At 41.6% G+C, this 21,405-nt stretch overlaps 1 protein-coding gene across 3 annotated transcripts in view; it reads left to right on the forward strand.

Moving 5' to 3' along the window:
- ST8SIA4 (ST8 alpha-N-acetyl-neuraminide alpha-2,8-sialyltransferase 4) overlaps positions 1–21,405 on the forward strand; it is a 183,340-nt gene that overhangs the window by 25,205 nt on the left and 136,730 nt on the right. For all 3 annotated transcript variants that reach the window (XM_056537536.1, XM_056537535.1, XM_056537537.1), the window contains one exon: positions 11,127–11,258. In XM_056537536.1, coding sequence (XP_056393511.1) covers positions 11,127–11,258 — 132 coding nt within the window. The remainder of the gene's footprint in view (positions 1–11,126; positions 11,259–21,405) is intronic.

Here is a 21,405-nt window from a genome sequence, read left to right on the forward strand (position 1 = left end):
AACCGACGGATCGCAGGGGATCGGAATAGGTGGCAGGCTTGCCACCTCGCTCCTAGCCTCCAGCATGGTCCTGGCTGTCTGTGACAGCCGGGATCATGCAAAATTACCAGGCGGTCGGGTCCCATAGACCCGATCAGCCCGGTATCGCCGCAGATCGCAAGGGCGATTTACATGGCCCCCCAGGCATCCGGTTCCGATCGCTGCCCGGCGAGCGGCAGAGACAGGAAATACAACAGGACATTCTCTAATGTCCTTGGGCATTTAAGTCCAGGTAGCGGGGACGTTAGAGAAAGTTCTATGTCCTAAAGAGGTTAAAGGGGTATTCCAGGAAAAATTTTATATATATATATATATATAGATATAGATATAGATATAGATTAAGTCAGCCAGCACTTTAGTTGATATTATATTATATATTATTATATTATATATATATATATATATATATATATATATATATATATATATATATATATATATATTATATATTATATATATATATATATATATATATATATATATAATATATAATATATATATAATATATATATATATATATATATATATATATATATATATATATATATATATATATATATATATATATAATATATTTATTTATATATATTATCTCTATAATATCTCTATCTATCTATCAACTGGCTCCAGAAAGTTAAACTGATTTGTAAATTACTTCTATTAAAAAATCTTAATCCTTTCAGTACTTATGACCTTCTGAAGTTAAGGTTGTTCTCTTCTGTCTAAGTCCTCTCTGATGACACCTGTCTTGGGAAACGCCCAGTTTAGAAGAGGTTTGCTATGGGGATTTCCTTCTAAACTGGGCGTTTCCCGAGACACGTGTCATCAGAGAGCACTTAGACAGAAAAGAACAACCTTAACTTTAGAAGTTCATAAGTACTGAAAGGATTTTTTAATAGAAGTAGTTTACAAATCTGTTTAACTTTCTGGAGCCAGTTGAGATATATATATATTTTTTCCTGGATAACCCCTTTAACTTGTGTGATTCCTTTTTTATTATGTTCGGCGTTTGATGTGTGTTCTGTGCAGGATGGTGTGATTTCTTGTTGTAATCGCCATGCAATGTGTGAATTGTGAGTGTATTAAAAGGTTATTCCAGTTTTTTTTTTTTATTTTATTTCACTGTGCTTCAGTGTAGATCATAATACAGTGTCTGTAGCTGTGTTTGGTGGTTGGTCTCACTATTCTTATGTGAACTTTGCCCCAGATATTAAAGGAGAATTGTGGTGAAACACCTTTTTTTTCCATTTCTCCTGTGCCTGGGCTGCAAAAACTAAAGAAAAATGGGGAAAAAAAGACTCTTTAACTCACCTTCCTACATTCCCCCGTTGGGCAGATATCTGTGTCCTGGTTCTCCGGGGCTGGTCTTCTTCCTACTTCCTGGGCACAATGACTCATACTGCACTCAGCGTATCGCGATGTTCCGCCTTGGCCAGTGATAGGCTGAGCACACTGTCATGTAAGGAGCCCAGGCAGCAGGAAGAAGGTAGGGCCCAGGCTCCTACATAACAGCGATCTCAGCCTATCACCGGTTGAAGCGGGACATCACTCCGACGGCGATATGCTGAGCGCAGTATGAGTCACAGTGCCCAGGAAGCAGGAAGAAGACCAGCACCGGAGGACGCCCATATCAGCGCAATGGGGGAACGTAGGAAGGGGAGTAAAAAAATTTTTTTTTTTTTTTATTTTTTATTTAGTTTTAGCAACCCGGGCACATGAGAAATGAAAAAATGTTTCATTAATTTTTTCGCAGCTTTGTGCCTTTCCTAGGTAGTCGGGTACTAAAAGGGACCCTGTCTCTGCTTTAATGGGTAGAGTGACCACTGGGTAGTAGGGAGATCATTCTCCACATGGCTCCAGAGAATTGTAGTTTCAAGCTCAGCAGGCATGGAAGGCAGCCTAGCTATACTGTAATGGGTGTAGTGGTTGATGTGTGGTAGGGAGATAATCACTGGGCAAAGGCCTTTTTAAAAATTAAAGGAGTTCTCGTTGCTGTGGGCAACAAGTCAACTTTTCCTCTGCACAGCCTTGGGCTGTCCAGGCATGCTGGGAGTGGTAGCTTTGCAACAGCTGAAGGCACCCTGGTTGGGAAACACTGGGGTAGATATTCTCCAAAATAGCAGATCTTGCAGGGTGTTCTCATTATCCAGTGACTAGTACCTAACAAAAGTGGTCCAAGGAAGGGCAGTCTATTTACATCTATCTATTATTTTGGTATTTTCATGCAAAATGCAAGTGCCATGTGTGCCCAGCATTTCCACCTCCATCACTGCTTGCTGACAACTCCTCCTGCATTTGGTTGACAGCCTCTGTGCTGTAAAGAACGGATATGGGCACTTGGGGCAGTCAGCCTAACCCTATGGCAGCTCATGATGAAGGCTCTTGACATATGGACCAAAAAGAGTTACATGGTTTTATTGGTGTATATAAATGTACCTTATTTGATAAGGATTGGCAGCATTTCCTGAGAACCCTGGCTTTTTGATTACCGTATCATTGTTTTGATCTGCTGTACAGTTTGAGCACTTACACGTGGATCTCATGTCTTTCTGAGGAAGTATTTAATGCCAAAAATGGGGTGGGACCTAATTTTTTATTTATTTATTTTTTTTTTGGGGGGGGGGGGGAAGGGGGAAATAGGAAAATCTTGCAAATAGTTGGGCAGTAGTACTGTGGTGTTAATAAGACATTTCTCAGCTGCAATGGATTTCTTTTGTCCAGGCACTTCTGCATTTTAGGGTTACTAAGTACACCATTTATCAAAAAATAAATTAAGCTAACAAGTTTGTGAAAACATGTACAATAATTGTATTGGGGGTCATGCACAGTAAAATATCCCACAGCGGACACCTTCCTATAGCAAACAGTTTTTTATCCCATAAAAAGTCCCATAAGACCTAATGTATTTGCACCCTCCCAATAGCAGCTCCCATGGCCTAGTGGCTAGAGCAGCTGCGTTGGAGTGCAGAGGTTGCGAGTTTGAGGCCCGTGAAGACCCTGTGACAGTTAAGAAACCCTCCCAATAGGGGACAAAACACTCCCAATAAGGGACAACAACTAGGCTTATGTGCCGGCCCTACCTTAAACACAGGGCAGCTTTCAGGGGAATACAGCCAATATCCTAGAAAAAGGGGCCTGCTGCACCCATTTGCAGCAACCCCAGCACAGAAGCAGAAGACCGCAGTTTAAACAGTGGTCTCCTGCTTCTGAATGTCTGCCGGCCACATCAGTTGCCTTCCTTGCCTCTATATTCACTCTGTGCCAAACCCCCCCCCTTAGCCCCTGTGTCACATAATTTTCCCTTGACATCCCCCTGTGCCATTTCATTCCTCTCAATCCCTCTGTGTCAATTTATTACCCCTGTGCCAAATCACCCCCCCCCCTCACCCATTGTGCCACATCACTTTTCTCCTTCCCTCCTCCCCTGTTGTTCTTATCTGCCCAGCAGGTTCAGGGGCTCTTAGAGAGTTTGATGTTCTCCTGACGTACTCAGTGCTGCGCTTCCTGAGAGCACTAATGAGTGACGTTATTAGTCACTACTGGCAGCCGCCGCTGCTCATACCCTCTTAATGAGTGTAGTGCAGTGATCATCAGAAAAACCCCTGCACCTGAGCTGCCTGGCCAGGTAAGAAGAACAGGGGGAGAAGGGAAGGGAAAAAGTGATGCGGCACAATGGGTGAGGGGAGGGGGGGTGCTGGATGATTTCACACATGGGGAATTAAGTGGCACAGAGTAATAAAGGGGGGAATGAAGTGGCATTGGAGTGAACAAGCAGGGGAATAAAATAGCATTGGCTTGGCGGGGGGGGGGGGGGGTGGTCATGGTGCTGTGTGAGCAGAAAGTAATTAGAGGTCAGCACGGAACAGTTTACATCACAAATATAGACCTGGTCTAAGCTGATGAGAACTAAGCAGCCACTGGGAGTCACAGCTAAGAGGTTGCACAATTTAAACCGTTCTGGTCTAAGCAGTCAACTGCCGATAAGATGGTGAGCTAGGAGGAGGCTGGGAGGAGAAGATTACATGCACTGTGTGTTCATTTTATAAACACAAGTATTTACACAGGGAATTTATCCCCCAAAGAAAAAACAAATTTATTGAGCAATGAGTTTACCAACTAAATAGAGGGACCTCAATATCCCTATCTTTCGTCAATTGATTCCTTCACTACAGTCCACAAGACCCAGGACACAATATTTATATAGAACATGTGCACCCCATCTATGCAAAGGAGGAAATTAACCACTTCCCTCCAATAAAAACAGGTATGAGGACAATTAAACACATGGAGCAGGGTAGTGTCCAATTGACAGAACGGGCAGGAGTACGCGCACAAGCCAAGTCGTTGCAGTAAAGGGAGTGTCTTATACACTGTATGTACCATAATATGGAATGGAACAAAGTTGTTTGAAATAACAGTGACCATTTAATACTTTGAAGTAGAGATGAACCGAAATTTCTGCGTTTTTGTCTAAGGGATTTTCCTACCAATAATTTCGGTGGGCGTGGCCTAGAATAGGGGCGTTGCTTTCAACTCTCCGGTGTTATGTGCAGAACTGCACACAGGAACCTCAAACCGGTGCTACACAATCCCCGCCCCTGTCTCGTCTGGTCCAGGCCCTCTGTTACGGGCCCACTGTCACTCCTCCCAGCAGTGCGAGAGCTGGGAGGAGGTGACTTAACCCTTACATGGCTAATGCCGGACATCACTGACCCATGTGAGGTCAGACATCAACCCTTTAGACGCCGCGATCAAAGTTGCTTGCGGCCTCTAAAATGCTGAAAATAATCTGCAGTGGCTCAGTGGAGCTGAGCAGGACACCCACGGGGTCCCGATCAGCTGAGAGGATGGGTGGAAGTTCCTTACCTTCGTTCGTCGTGTGTGATCAGCGCTGCAGTAATGGATTAGTGCAGCGCTGCAGCAATGCTGATTAGTGCTGTGCGATAGGCACCTATAGCATAGCAGTAATCAGTTTCTAGAAGTTAAAAACAACTGGAGGCAGACTGTAAAACACTGCCCTGTTGGAACAAAAAATATTGTAAAAAAAAATCAGTAAAAAATAAGGCAATAAATATAAAACAAAGACCCTCAATAAACATTTGGTAACGCTGCGTGCATAAATGTACAAACTATTAAATTAAAAAAATGCACAGCCAATGGTGTAAAAAAAAAAAAAAAAGTCCCCTCCAAAATAAAAATGGTACTGATAAAAAAATGTAAAAAAATTACAAATCATGGCGCAAAAAATTGGCCCCTATACAACCCCGTATATGGAAAAATAAGTTATAGTGGTCAGAAGAGAACAATTTAAGCATACTGTTTTTATTTTATTTTTTTAAAGATAAGGGGGAGATTTTTAAAAATGTGCCGAGTAGTTGCCCCTAGCAACCAGGTATGTACTGGAGTCAGTGTATGGTGAGTGCCAGTGCTGTGGCTGCAAGCTCGGCAAGTACCTTCTATAGCCACGTCCCCTTCAAGTACATCAAAAAATTTTTATACAATTTTACAAAAACTATATTGAAAAAAATAAAATAAAATTAAATTAAAATTGGGCAGGGCAATGCATTTTTGGTTTCGGTTTTCAGCCAAGCACAGCCTAAATTTTCAGTTTCGGCCCAAAATTTCCTTTTTATGGTGCATCCCTAGTTTGAAGTATGATTTTACTGAATCATTTTGTGATGTTTTATGTAAAACTTAAAAGCAAAGAATAAGCTGTTTGTTCTGTGTAATACTTTAATATCTGGCTACCTTTTTACAACTTCATTTACTGTAGCAGACATCTGTTTGGAAGACCTTGATGGGCGTCATTACATTAAAGTGGTACTCCGCTCCTAGACATCTTATACCTTACCCAAAGGATCGGGGATAAGGTGTCTGATCACAGGGGTCCTGCCGCTGGGACCCCATGAAATCTGTGCAGAACCAGGCGTTTGTTTAGGATGCTGGGTGTGGGCGACGGTAGTTGAGATGTCACGGCCATGCCTCCTTGTGATGTCACACCACGCCTCCTCAATACAAATCTATGGGAAGGGGCGTGGTGACAGTCACGACCGCTCCTATAGAATTGCACTGAGGGTATGTGGTGTGATGGCTTGAGGGGCATGGCTGTGACCTCAGGACCCCTGCCTCCCGCTACACTGGGGCAGTGGAATACCCCTTTTTAGAACTGGTTTATTTTTTTGCTACCCTATCTACAAGGGGAGTTGCTAAGCTCTGGGATATATTATTTTCTATTACTTTATTCAGTATTTTCTTGTAGAGAGCTGTTTAAACAAGTTATCCCCAGATTAAAATGTATCCCCTAGCTACAGAATAGGGGTAAGTATTTTATCTGTGGGGGTCCAATCACTGGCATGCTTAGCTGCCATTTCATTTAATCAGGGGAAACGGGACTTCTGTTCTCCTGGTCGGTGAACCAATGTTACTATCTGCTTACATACATGTGTGCTCTCTTGTAATTATCTTTATATAATTCAGTGAGGGAATAAATATGTTAATGCAGGGATGTGGGATTCCTACCGCCCGACGCACGGGACATGCAGTTCCGGGTGCCGGGCAGGTGAATTTTTCAGGTCCTTAGTCCTGCTTCGGGCAAGCAGGGCAGGACCTGAAATCCCCCGAGCACGGCGGTGCACCTCACAGGGGAGTATGGAGCGGGCTCCCAATTCCTGCCCGCTCCATACTCTGCAGCCCCCGGCTGTTTTCAATAGCCGGGGGCCGCCGCTAATAGCCAGCATGCGGCGATCGCCGCGACTGGCTATTAACCCTTTTAGATCGCCGCTGTCAAAGCTGACAGCGGCGTCTAAAGAGACAAGTGAATGCTCCCTAGTGGGCTAGTGGGGTGGATCGCACCCCGGCAACACTATCGCAAGGGGGCGATCCACTATATAGGTAGCCCGGAGGGCTCACCTCTGTTCCCTGCTGTCACGTGGCTTTTTTGTTGATAGAGCCTGGCTGGACTAGGCTCTATCAATGGATCGCAGAGTACACAGATCAATAGAACTCTATTGATCTGTATGAGGAATCTAATGATTCCTCCTAAAAGTCCCCCAAGGGACTAATAAAGTGTTTAAAAAAAAATATATATTGTAATTAAAGTTTAAAATAAATACATTAACCCCTTCCATATTAAAAGTTCAAACCACCCCCTTTTCCTATATAAAAACATATAAACATAACATATTTGGTATCGCTGCATGCATAATTGTACAAACTATTAAAATATTACATTATGTATCCTGTACAGTAAATGACAAATAAAAAAAAAAATACCAAACCACAGAATTGCTATTTTTATAATATCCCAGAAAAAAAGTTAAAAGCGATTTAAAAAGTTAGATCAATACCAAAATGGTACTGATACAAAAGACTAGATTATGGCGCAAAAAAATGAGCCCTCATACAGCCTGGTATGCGGGGGGGAAGCTACAGGGGTCAGAAAATGGCAATTAAAAAAGTTCTAAATATTTTTTTTAATTAGTAAAACATGAAGTATACTATACAAATCCGGTATTGCTGTAATCAGCACCACCTAAAGTATCAAAACAACATGCCAGCTCAACCACCAGGTAAATGGCATAGAAAAGAAAACCACCAAATTTGCTAAATTATCTTTTCCGATTTCAATTTCGCTTCACCAATATATATATATTTTTTTGGTTCGGAGAATATGTTATGGAACAATTAAAAGGTGTCATTGTAGGTAGTTATGGCTATTATAGGGCGAGGAGGAGGATTTTGCTCTGTTTTAGTCCTGTGGACAAGGAGTTTTTATTTTGTTTTTTTTTTAAACAAAATTTCCACTCCCCTGTAATGTTAAATGTTACCTCTAGATCTACTGTGTTAAAGACAAGAAGAATATGCTATACCCACATAGCAGACAAGGGATCCCTTGTTACTGATGAATCACAAGAACTAGGCTGGAGGTTGGAAGCAGTTTCCAAAGAAAATACATGGAAATATTGAATAGATGCTAGAAAATTACATAAATATGTAGCTGCCACCAACCTAAATATTACTGTGGCATTGCAGCAGCAATACAGAAAATGAGTGGTGATGCTTGCTATACTGTATGCATCGCTGCTCACTAAGTGTAGCATATATTCCCTTCACATTGCAGCTTAGTGTAGGGGAGTATGGAGGCTGAGCTGTGATGGATGTCTGTGCTTCTGTACATACGTTTCATGGCACACTATGCTGATAGCCTAGTACACAAGGGGATAAGTGTAGTGTGCTGTCAAGTTTCTGGTGGCTACATTTGTCCTTCCAAGAATGTGTGCCATTGTTATATGAAAAAGTCCCTTATTATAATCTTATTTTTAAAGTATTAGAGAAATAAGAGAGAAGCACTCAGCTGACTGCTTCTTCCTGCTCATTCTAGGTATTGGTAGGATATTAAGCAGCCAGACCTCAACTGATCAGAACTTTTGACATAAAAAAAATCTTAATGGGTGTATTCACATGTACTCTGCGCATCATTCACCAATAAAATACATTATTCTACGGGGAGAACTGTCAATTCCCAGTGTGGGGGCAAAGGAACCAGAGCTCACAATATTTAATATGGTACCTACTGTTATACTAAAAGATTATTCTGTAGGATATAGTATGTAGAGCTAAAAAAAAAAAGGCATTTATGAATATCAGCTGGGTATAGCACACTAGACAAAGACCAGAGAATTAAACAGGGTGTGCCCAGAAACATTCAAAGTCAGAATATATACAACGCTCCAGGCATAGGACATGATAAATATAAAAGATACAGTTTAGAAAAGTCTTGTAATTGTAACTCTTGAAACTTGTTGGCACGGATCCATACAGTCTGTGCATCGCAGGTATATAGTTCAATGTTAGCTGACAATAACTTGCTGAAGAAGGCCTGCTGGGGCCAGTGGTTCACTGCACATACATCAGGGTTAGGGATCTATGGTAAGGACCTTTTCTTGCAGCATTCACCATTGTGCCTGGGCTGTAAAAAAGTAGAATAAAAAAGACTAACTCATGTTCCATAGCTCCCCCAATGTGCCAAGCGCAGCGTCATGTAAAGTGCCTAGGCCCCGCCTTCTCCCTGCTGCCCGGGCACGTTACATGACACTGCTCAGTGGATCACCGGCTGTGGCAGGACATCGCTGCGGCTGGCGATAAGCTGATTGCCGTGTGAAGCAATGGGCTCCAAAATATGGAAGGAGACTAGGCAAGAAGACCTATATCAACACATCGGGGCAGCGACGGAAGGTGAGTTCATTTATTTAACATTTTGCAGCCGAGCACAATGGAATGATAAAACATTCCGACGGATATCTCATTTAAAAGGGGTACTCGGCTGCTCAGCGTTTGGAACAAACTGTTCCGAACGCTGGTGCCGGCAGCTCGTGACGTCATAGCCCCTCCCCCTCATGACTTCACGCCCCACCCCCTCTATTCAAGTCTATGGAAGGAGCGTGGTGGCTGCCCCCCCCCCCCCCCCCCATAGACTTGCATTGAGGGAGCGGGCTATGACGTCACAAGCTCCCGGCTCAAGCGTTCGGAACAGTTTGTTCCAAACGCTAAGCAGCGGAGTACCCCTTTAATGAAAAGAAACCTAGAGCAATACTGCCTCTATCTCTATTTGTAAAATAGCGCAAGTCTTGTTTTACATGCAGCACTGTTTCTGGAAAACATTGGATAACCCCTCTTAAGGCGGTGTTCACAAAGCAGAATTTGTGCACATAATTTTGCATGGAAATTCTGCAGTGAATTCTGCATAAATTTATTGCCCATTCACTTCAATGGAATTCCTGCAGCAGAAATTCTGCTGTGTGATTTGGTACAGCGGAATCCCATTGAAGTGTATTGGCTATACAGTGACCCCTCGACCTACGATGGCCCCGACATACGATAATTTCAACATGCGATGGCCTCTCAGAGGCCATCGCATGTTGAAGGCAGCATCAACATACTATGCTTTTGTATGTCGGGGCCATCGCATGAACGCTATCTGGCAGCGCTGACTGCTTCAGCTGCCGCCGGATAGCCATTTACGGTGCCCGGTGAGCTCCAATGATGTCTCTTACCTGTCCCCGGGCTCCGGCGCGTCCTCTTCGGGATCCCCTGCATCATCGGCGCTCTCCATTAACGTCCTCACGTCGCTGCGCACGCTTTCCCTTCATCCAATAGGAGCAGCGTGCGTAACAACGTGATGGCGGCGACGGAGCGCGCGGATGCCGGGGAAACAGAGGCCTTGCCGGAGCGTCAGCGACACCTCGGGGACACGGCGACAGCGATGGACGGCGACATCCTGGGCAGCGGTGACGAGCGGTGACTGTCCGGAGCGGCGGGGACAGGTGAGTACAACTTCCTCTACCAGTGGTCTACAACCTGCGGACCTCCAGATGTTGCAAAACTACAACACCCAGCATGCCCGGACAGCCAACGGCTGTCCGGGCATGCTGGGTGTTGTAGTTTTGCAACATCTGGAGGTCCGCAGGTTGTAGACCACTGTCCTATACTTTACATTGCTCGGATCCCTCAACATGCAATGGTTTCAACAAACGATGGTCCGTTTGGAACGGATTACCATCGTATGTTGAGGGACCACTGTAAACTCATGCAGAAGTTTCTTGCAGAATTCCATGCAGAAATTCTGTCATGTGAACATAGAACGTTAGGAACAACTGCTAAGTCATGGCTAGTAACGGGTGCTTGGTATGTGTATGGTTTCTTTTAAAGATTTATTCATTTATTTATTTTTTTTACATCTTATTTCAATGCCTTGTCTATATAAAGAATTTAATAAGAATGTATGTAACTGATGAATCTGCAGCATTGCCCCCCTCTAAAATCCTAAGACAATATGACAACAATTTCCAAAATAACTGTATATTTATACCATTGAGCATGTGATGAGTTAAAAGTACGGTATACTAAAACAAATGTGCAATATTAATTCTGAACCACTTCAAGCATACCACTTTCTTGAGCCAAAATCTTATTGATGCAATAAAAAAATAAAAAAAATAAACTCCTTTTTGTTTGTGTCTCTGGCATAAAAATGATTTATTGACTTGACTATTTAGCTAATGAACTCTTGTGTCTTTGTAACATTTCAGAGATGGTGAGCTCACATTGAGTAGACTGATGGTGAATAGCTCTGATAAGATTCTAAGAAAAGAAGGTTCAGCGGTCTTTAGCCATGAGGGAGCAGGATGGAAGATCAATTCTTCATTGGCTTTGGAAATAAGGTGAGTGACCCAAAGTGTAAACTTACAACCAATGTAGTATATATAAAATTGTCTTTTGCAGTTGCAGCTATTCATGCGTAGAAACCTGGAGATCGAACTAAACCTGTTGATTTATACTGTCGGAGATAGACTGTCATGTTAGAAAACTAATTTCAAATGAAACCGAAGAGAGGACAGCACTCGCCATCCAACGTAGCTTTATTCAAGCGTTTTCAATGGTAACAAGTTTGTGCAGAGGTGAAGGTGTGGGCCAAAAGACCGGTCTTTTGCCTTCACCTCTGCACAAACTCACTAATCCTCCGCTAGTTATACCTGTTGAGCCTTAGTTCTGTAAGTGCCAGACCATTCTGTTTCTCCTTAACTTAAGAAAACTAATTTCTAATGGAATTGTAAGTGAAAAGAATGTAGAGTGGCTACATAGTGTCTCTTTTATAAATGGAAAAATAATTGGGACAAGCACCGGCGCACCCTGTGCCTTTACCTCGTGGCGGCAGTGTATATAGGTGTGTATAATAGAACTGCTCGCCTAGATGTATTGTGCTCCGGGCACAACACCGTAGTCAGCCTTGAGCAGAAGGAGAAGCAGCAGCGGCCCGTGTCTGTCCGTACCCAGCGTCCTGGGGCGGTCTTGAGAAGTAGAGATCCTTATAGAAAAAATAACACTTTTCTGGCACTTGCTGGGTCAGGAGTAAATGATGGCAGGTAACTCCAGGTGAAGATGAACAGAATTCCTTTATTGTAGTGTATAATAGGTTGACAACGCGTTTCGAGGGGGTCTGCACCCCTCTTCCTCAGGTCAGGGCTCTGCCCTCTTCCAAACTCCATAAACACTTGACTGGTTCAGTATTAAGGTAGTTTATTGGAAAAAGCCATCCAGGTACTTCAATGACATGTTTTAGGGGCCTGCCCTTATCAATCTTGAAAGGGGATGAAAGGGGATAGCCCCCCACCCAAACATGTAATTTATGTACTTTAATGCCTTTTCTGCACCTGTCTCATATGCAAATTCTACACACAATATTCCCCAGGGCAATCTGGGATTCGATAAACACATGAACGCAATGTAAGGGGTACAGAACTCCCTTTTAGGAGATAGCCCTAAAACGTAACATTTATTAAAATAAACTGAATATGTACAGTCATGGCCGTAAATGTTGGCACCCCTGAAATTTTTCAAGAAAATTTTTCACAGAAAAGGATTGCAGTAACACTTGTTTTGCTATACACATGTTTATTCCCTTTGTGTGCATTGGAACTAAACCAAAAAAGGGAGGAAAAAGCAAATTGGACATAATGTCACACCAAACTCCAAAGATGGGCTGGACAAAATTATGGGCACCCTTAACTTAATATTTGGTTGCACACCCCTTTGGAAAAAAATAACTAAAATCAGTTGATTGCTATAACCATCAATAAGCTTCTTACACCTCTCAGCCAGAATGTTGGACCACTCTTCCTTTGCTAACTGCTCCAGGTCTCTCTTATTGGAAGGTCGCCTTTTCCCAACAGCAATTTTAAGATCTCTGCACAGGTGTTCAGTGGGATTTAGATCTCGACTCATTGCTGGCCACTCCAGAACTCTCTAGCAGTTTGTTGCCATCCTTTTCTGGGTGCTTTTTGATGTATGTTTGGTGTCATTGTGCTGCTTGAAGACCCAAGATCTCGGACGCAAACCCAGCTTTCTGACACTGGGCTGTACAGTGCGACTCAAAATCCGTTGGTAATCCCCAGATTTCATGATGCTTTGCACACATTCAAGGCACACAGTGCCAGAGGCAGCAAAACAACCCCAAAATATCATTGAACCTCCACCATATTTCACTGTAGGTACTGTGTTCTTTTCTTTATAGGACTCCATTCCATTTTTCGTAAACAGTAGAATGAGGTGTTTTACCAAAAATCTTGATCTCACCTGTCCACAAGACGTTTTCCCAGTAGGATTTTGGCTTACTCAAGTTCATTTTGGCAAAATGTAGTCTTGCTTTTATGAGTCTGTGTCAGCAGTGGGGTCCTCCTGGGTCTCCTGCCATAGCGTTTCATTTTATTTAAATGTTGATGGATAGTTCGCGCTGACACTGATGCTCCCTGAGCCTGCAGGACAGCTTGAATATCTTTGGAACTTGTTTGGGGCTGCTTATCCACCATCTGGACTATCCTGCATTGACACCTTTCATCAATTTTTCTCTTTCGTTCACGCCCAGGGAGATTAGCTACAGTACCATGGGTTGCAAACTTCATGATAATGTTGCGCACTGTTCAAAGGCAAATCTAGATCTCTGGAGATGGACTTGTAACCTTGAGATTGTTGATATATTTTTTCCATAATGTTGGTTCTCAAGTCCTCAGACAGTTCTCTTGGTCTCCTCCTGTTGTCCATGCTTAGTGTGGCACTCACATACACACAATGCAGAGACTAAGTGAACGTCTCTCCTTTTTATCTGCTTTCACAATTTTGAAAAGGTGTCAACAATTTTGTCCAGCCCATTTTTTGGAGTTTGGTGTGACATTATGTCGATTTGCTTAACCACCCAAAGCCCCCCCCCCCCCCCCCCGCTCTTTTTTGGTTTAGTTCCAATACACCCAAAGGGAATAATTGTGTATAGCAAAACATGTGTTACTGCAATCCTTTTCTGTGAGAAATACTTAATTTTCTTAAAAAATTTCAGGGGTGCCAACATTTACGGCCATGACTGTAACTGAAACTGTTAAAATTGCATGCCTTTATGCCATCAATGATTTATCACACAGTGGATTCACCACTTGTTAGTGCCATATTAAAGTGGGATATTTCTGAACTCCCACAAGAAATGAGGCCGTCACGCCCCCTCCCATAGACTTGCATTGAGGGGGACGGGGGCGGAGTCATGACGTCACGAACTTCCATTCCCGTGGTCGGGACCCAGACCTTCCGGAGCAGAAACAGGTGGGTGCCGCATGCTATATTGCAGGAGTCCCCAGTGGCGGGACCCCGCGATCAGACATCTTATCCCCTATCCTTTGGATAGGGGATAAGATGTCTAGGGGTGGAGTACCCCTTTAATACCTGAAACATTGCATAAAGAGTTACATGCACAGCTTGCCATTTTTGGGTTAATGAGTCTGGTGTGCTGACTGGTCTGGTGTGAATTATGTCTGACATCCTTGCTGGTTAAGCATATATTGAAGTACTGCCTGCTGTATTAAGAAATTGATTTGGTTTTTAAAATGGGACTTTATTAGCACTAGCCATAAAGAAACAGATTTATATGAGTAAAGTTTTGAGATGTGCTTGCTCTACACTCTTATTGCTCATGACAGCTTGTGGTTGCACTATTCAAATCAGCTTCCTTCCAAATTACATCCTGCGATTTACCTGGGGACCCAAATATCACTTAGCTTTATGCACATCTTTTAATGCTATTATTATTAAAGGGGTACTCTTGGAAAGTGGAATTTAATTTTTATTTTTTTTATCAACTGGTACCAGAAAGTTTTAACAGATTTGTAAATTACTTCTATTAAGTAATCCTTTAAGTACTCAGTATATCAGCTGCTGTATAATACAGAGAAAGCAATTTCCTTTTTTTTGAATATCTTTTCAGTCTGACCACAGTGCTCTATGCTGACAGCTCTGTCCATGTCAGGAACTGTCCAGAGCAGGAGAGGTTTGCTATGGGGAGTTGTACCTGCTCTGGACAATTCCTGAAATTGACAGTGGTGTCAGCAGAGAGCACTGTGGTCAGACAGAAAATAAATAAAAAATAAATTAACTTCCTCAGCAGCTAAGTACTGGAAGGATTAAGATTTTTAAATAGAAGTAATTTATAAATCTGTAACTTTCTGGCACCAGTTGATTTAAAAAAAAAAAGTTTTCCACCGGAGTACCCCCTTTTAAGTCATTTAACAGAAAATGTATTTTCTGAAAATATACCATGTAGACCTAATGTTGACCTACTTACCCTTCTCATAACATTTCCTTTTAGAAAGGGTGAGTTATCAGATTCATTTGTTCCAAAGTATTTCATGTTTAAAAAAAAAAAAAAAAAAAAAAAAAAATTCACATACAGCGCCACTCCTGTCCGCAGTTTGTGTGTGTCATTACACAATTCCATTCATTTCAATCAAACAGAGCTGCAAAACCACACACCACCTGCAGAAATAAGTGGTGCAGGTTTTTTTAGATTTTTTTTTTAAAGAAATTTAGCTCTGTTTTATTGAAGGAGTATTCTGCCCATAGATATCGTATCCCCTTTCCAAAGGATACATCAAAAAATCCCCAAATGTGAATAAAAATCTGCCATGATTTTTTTTCATATACCAGCAAGGATCCTCTTGTCTGCTATGTAATGTATGAACAGTACTGCAGTACACAGATAATGAGCACAGATAATGCAGTTTAAAATACTCTAATAGCGTTGTCATGTAGGACAATGTGGCTATGGAGGTCTCGCCTCAAGGTGAATTTGTGTCATCATCACCCCTCGTCCTACCGGACTGAATAGGGATGTCCATTCGAAGTAGGTTCCGACTCTGCCAATAGTGTATCCTTATCACAAACTCTTCCGGATCATTACCTTGTAGTCAGCCTATCATGGTTGTTGTAAACAGTGCTAGGCCGACTACATTGTATGAACTACCTGTATGACTACAGCATTATGTGGGCTGTACCCGCCTCGTAATCTCTGTGCATCCCGTTCTCATATTGAGAGATCCTCGGACTGTGTGCATGTGCAATACTGTCGGTGTCTAACTTACAGCGCACTGCCTTGGTTATAGGCTACTGCGCATGTCCAAATTATTCGCATCTAACTGCTTATGATTGTGGACAGTCTAGAAACCCCAAAAAAGTCCTCATAGTGCATATGTATGAACTACACCAAAATGTTGTTGGGAACCAAGGGATTTACAATGCTAAAAGGTATAACCTACTGGGGACAATAACTGGTATCATTAGATTATCACTAGCAATGCTTCACAAACTATAAAAACATTAAAAGGGAGTTGATAATATGAATCCTAATGGTCCTTCAGATGTTATCTGAGTCACATGAAGAGCTATTGCCCTTTATATTGATAACTATGTATACCAGGTAAGTATGTAAGTAAATCAAATGAAAAGCTATTGCCCTTTATGCTTGTGACTGTACAAGGTAAGTACACAATTAGTAATCATGCTACTCCAAATTACATCAATTGAAAGGTGAACAAATAATATTGTGGATAACGCATTACATCCAAACTATCTGCTACAGCCCCATTGGTCTCTTAATCTATCATTCATTGGCAATTGGCCTAAAAGGTATATACTAAACCAGTCTATATAACTTCAATTTGCAAATCCACTAACATAATAGAATTGTCACACTAGATATTATACCAATTGCATGATCCGAACAAGGTATAAAATAGAAATAAGTGAAAACCTCTCAAAGAAACCTAATAGATGCCAATTAGTAGATGCCCGAAATAGCCTATGATCTACTAATACTAGGGGACGTGATGGATGTAACAACCATTTTATGTAGGCATTGGCACCTCCTTTCGAGAGACCAAGATTTGCTTCCGGTGATAGGGACCAAACCCAGCTTAACATATAGACGACAAGGACCCAGCCTTAGGGACCATTTGGTCCACAGTCATCTAATAACAGTGACAAAAACACCTACATGGTTACATAATAGTACGGTGGGCTCATACCCATGTGGCCACTGTAAATTCTGTGCCTTTGTTCCCAAACCGAAAGAGATAAAAAAAAAAACAATAAAAAAAAACACTGTTGATCAACGTACATACCAGACATATACAGCATATACATAATGGCAGGATGAATGAGCTCCTATTTTATGGTCTATGCCATTTGAAACTAGGCCCACGTAAGGGGAATATTGATGTTCACCTCTTGCAAGAAGAGGCAAAATGGATATTTGTTAACGAGTAAGGCCCCGACCGGTATTAATGAAGAATTCTCCTTTGCAGCTTTCTTAGTCTATGCTCAGCAACTGCCACACTGCAATATTGGCTATTAGTTATTTCATTCAAATATGCCGGGATTGTTTAATTCATCCTTGTTGTTTATTATTTATGGATATATATACAAGGTGTGTCCCCCTAATATTGGATCATAGACTATATCGGGCATCTACTAATTGGCATCTATTCGGTTTCTTTGAGAGGTTTTCACTTATTTCTATTTTATACCTTGTTCGGATCATGCAATTGGTATAATATCTAGTGTGACAATTCTATCATGTAAGTGGATTCGCAAATTGAAGTTATATAGACTGGTTTAGTATATACCTTTTTAGGCCAATTGGCAATGAATGATAGATTAAGAGACCAATGGGGCTGTAGCAGATAGTTTGGATGTAATGCGTTATTTACAATATTTTGTTCACCTTTCAATTGCTGTAATTTGGAGTAGCATGATTACCAATTGTGCACTTGCCTTGCACAGTCACCAGCATAAATGGCAATAGCTTTTCCTTTGATTTACTTACATACTTACCTGGTATACATAGTTACCAATATAAAGGGCAATAGGTCTTCATGTGACTCAGATAATATGAAACCTATTGTCCTTCAGATGTTATCAACTCACGTTTAAGGTTTTATTATAGTTTGGTATCATTAGATTATCATTAGCAATGCTCCACAGTTATTATCCCCAGTAGGTTATACATTTAGCATTGTAAATCCCCTGATTCCCAACAACACTTTGGTGTAGTTCATGAAATATGCACTATAAAATCTGATCAGGTTAGTTTGACAGGAACAATCCCTCATAAAGCCATGCTGATATGGAGTCATACATTTATTTTTATCAAGATATTCAAAATAGCATCTCTTAGAAAAACCTCAAACATGAAGAAATCCCATTTCACATGAAGAAAAATCCCTCCCCCTTTCTGTTTTTGTCAGCGATCCCGGTCTTTGTGACAGATTGCCCTGTTGGATCCCCTAATAGAGTCCCCCCCCCCCCAACAGTACCTGTGTGGCCTGCCCTGCCCTGCACTCCTCCCTCCCCTCCTTACTGGAGCAGACACCCACCTGGCGGTCAAAGGCAGAGTCCTGCTGCAGTACTGCTAGCTCTGAAATGGCATCCCCTTCATCCGCCAACCAGGCAAACTTGTTGGGGTGTGCCAGATCAGGACTAGCCCCCCTGACAATTTTCCCTCTACCTCATTTTCTAACTGTAACCCAGCTAGCTGCATGGCTATACTGCACCTCCGTCCCACTACCCTGCCCCCTCTACCCCAGAGAGTACTTGCTCAGTGAGCAGGAGACTCCACTCCAAGTTGTCAATGTGTCTTAGTTGCCAGTTGCTTCTCTAGATCCAGGATCTGGGCTTCCAAATGAACAACTCGCACAGCAGTATGCACCCTCAAACTGCTGTTCAAGGATTGCATACATTGTGCAAGATGCACACTGGACTGCCTTTTCCAACATGGAGGCCATACTAGATTTGGGGATTGTAAAAATTAACCGTATAAATAAAAAGACAATCAAATATATCAGTAAAACTTCCTGAATTTAAAGTCCTTCTCACTTTTATACTTACACTCGTATACTTTACTCTTGTATACAGACACACAATCACTAGCTCAGACAGTCGCTTAGTATACTTTCTTTTATACACTGCTCAAAAAATAAAATAAAGGGAACACTAAGATAACGAATCCTAGATCTGAATGAATGAACTAATCTTATGAAATACTTTCGTCTTTGCATAGTTGAATGTGCTGACAACAAAATCACACAAAAATTATCAATGGAAATCAAATTTCTCAACCCATGGAGGTCTGGATATGGAGTCACACTCAAAATCAAAGTGGAAAACCACACTACAGGCTGATCCAACTTTGATTTTTTTTATGTCCTTTAAGACAAGTAAAAATGAGGCTCAGTAGAGTGTGAACACACACACGATCACCATGCATCGGCATTCTGCTTAACCAAGACAACTCCTTTTTTTCTCTGTGGGCATCGTCCAGTTTTAAAGGGGTTTTCCAGCTTTAAAACTAAATTTTTAGTTATCCAACAAAGTTGTTTAAAGCATTACTGTCCCTTCTTTCCAGCAGCAAGATTTAAACTTTGCCAGCAGTGTTGTTCTGAGACTCGTGTAATCAGACTTGTTCCTGGTACTACCACTGCTCCCAGTGTCTAAGTGAGCAGGTATTTTCTGCATGAGAGCAGGAAGCACAGCTCAGACAGGCAAAGGCATCACTGGAATGGTGGCAGCAGGCGATAAGATAGGTGAGGTAGAACTTTTATTGTATTTCGAGTACTAGCACACAACTAAAACTTTTTTTGAGGCTTGACATCTCCTTTAATTTTATGTAGTGTTTAAGATCATATGTCATCAATGGATCTTACATATCAGTTGTGTTTCCATTTATTCCTATCACTGGTATATACTGTAAATGTCCAATGGATGGAGATTTGGGCCCTAGAAGAAATCGGCAACTGCAATAAGAAACTATCATGTCAATTCGTCTACATCTGTACTTTGCTTTCTCAGGCAAATTTGAGTAGAAATTCAAAAAAAGGAGATAAGTAGCAAGACATCTTTCTTTTTTTCAAAGTAAAGTTTTATTGAAAGTTTTCACAATAACAATAAGGGAAAAAACCTATAACATCAGTCAAGGTAAAGACATTAAGTCGACCATCCAGTACAACTGAAGCAAGTAGTACAAGCAGTATTTACAGAGCAGTAGAATAGTATGTAAAAGAGGATGGCTCTCAGTCCTATTCTACCTTCCCAAGAAGGATCGTAGAGGCGCATAGACGAACAGGTTCGTGATAGTATGGGAGGGAACAATAGGCTACTAATGGGCACCAGCTTGAGTCCATTATATCGTCCAACCCTCTAAGGCAGTGGTCTTCAACCTGCGGACCTCCAAATGTTGCAAAACTACAACTCCCATCATGCCCGGACAGCCGTTTGCTGTCCGGGCATTCTGGGAGTTGTAGTTTTGCCACACCTTGTGGTCCGCAGCTTGAAGACCTCTGCTCTAGGGCATAGCCTGCAAAGGTAGGCAGACAGTTCCACGACTGTAGGTGAGGTAGTGTGGAAAAGGAGCAGCAGGGAGAGAGCGGTGGGGGGGGGGGGGATGGGGTAGGAGAGAGGACGAGGCACCTTTCTATTGCCCATGTGACTTGTTCTAGTGATGGGCATGCTCATTAGTTAAGTCCCCATTAATTAGACATTGACCACCTTTTTATATTTAAACAGGGTCTATAACATACTTTATATTTTCTGTATAGTTTTGAGTTGTGCAATATGAAGAAGAGTCTAACAACAATGTGAATCATAGCGTTGTGCCAACAGTATAGAAAATGCTCTGGCCTTTTACTAGTGATTGCACTAAAGCTTAGAGAGAATACAAGCTTAAGATCATTACTGCTCTGGAGGTGTGAGACATTTAGGAAACTGCTGTAGACATGTAGCAAGTTTCACAACAGACATTGTGCAAATCTGTTTTGGTTGCGAAAAGTAGTTTTCTATATAAGCTGGGAAATTGGGTAATGATCCGACTTGGTTCATGGAAGCAGTTTCTCTTTCTATAGCCCAGATCTTTATTTGGGGCATTCATTATATTACCTACTTTTTGTTTAAACCACAGTTTCTAAATAACTGGCCACCTCTGGTTATTTCAGATCAGATAGCGGCCTCCTGCTGCTTCTATTATTAGTTAGTCCACTTAGAAATATAGCACAGAGCATTGCAACACTGCATATCAAGAAGAACAATGTCAGGAGGATCTGTGCTGTGGTGTAACGGAAATATCTCCGAGCAGAGGCGAGCTTTTATTTATTTCTTTAGAAGCATGCCCTATAAACACTTTCCAGTACTTTCTATTAAAGTTGTTTTCTTCAATATAGGTTTCAGGATACTATTTCTGTACCATTGGAAGAATCTTAAAGTAGAACTATCATTATATTTTCTCTTAATAAATCCATAGTAGCAGTGAATATTTAAACTGTATCTTTTGTATTTAAACTGTATCTTTTGTATTTAAACTGTATCTTTTGTATTTAAACTGTATCTTTTGTATTTAAACTGTATCTTTTGTATTTAAACTGTATCTTTTGTATTTAAACTGTATCTTTTGTATTTAAACTGTATCTTTTGTAGCTTTACAAACATCTTATTTCTCTGTTATTCCTT

This window comes from Hyla sarda, chromosome 1 (genome assembly GCF_029499605.1).
Source record: "Hyla sarda isolate aHylSar1 chromosome 1, aHylSar1.hap1, whole genome shotgun sequence".
Classification (NCBI taxonomy): domain Eukaryota; kingdom Metazoa; phylum Chordata; class Amphibia; order Anura; family Hylidae; genus Hyla; species Hyla sarda.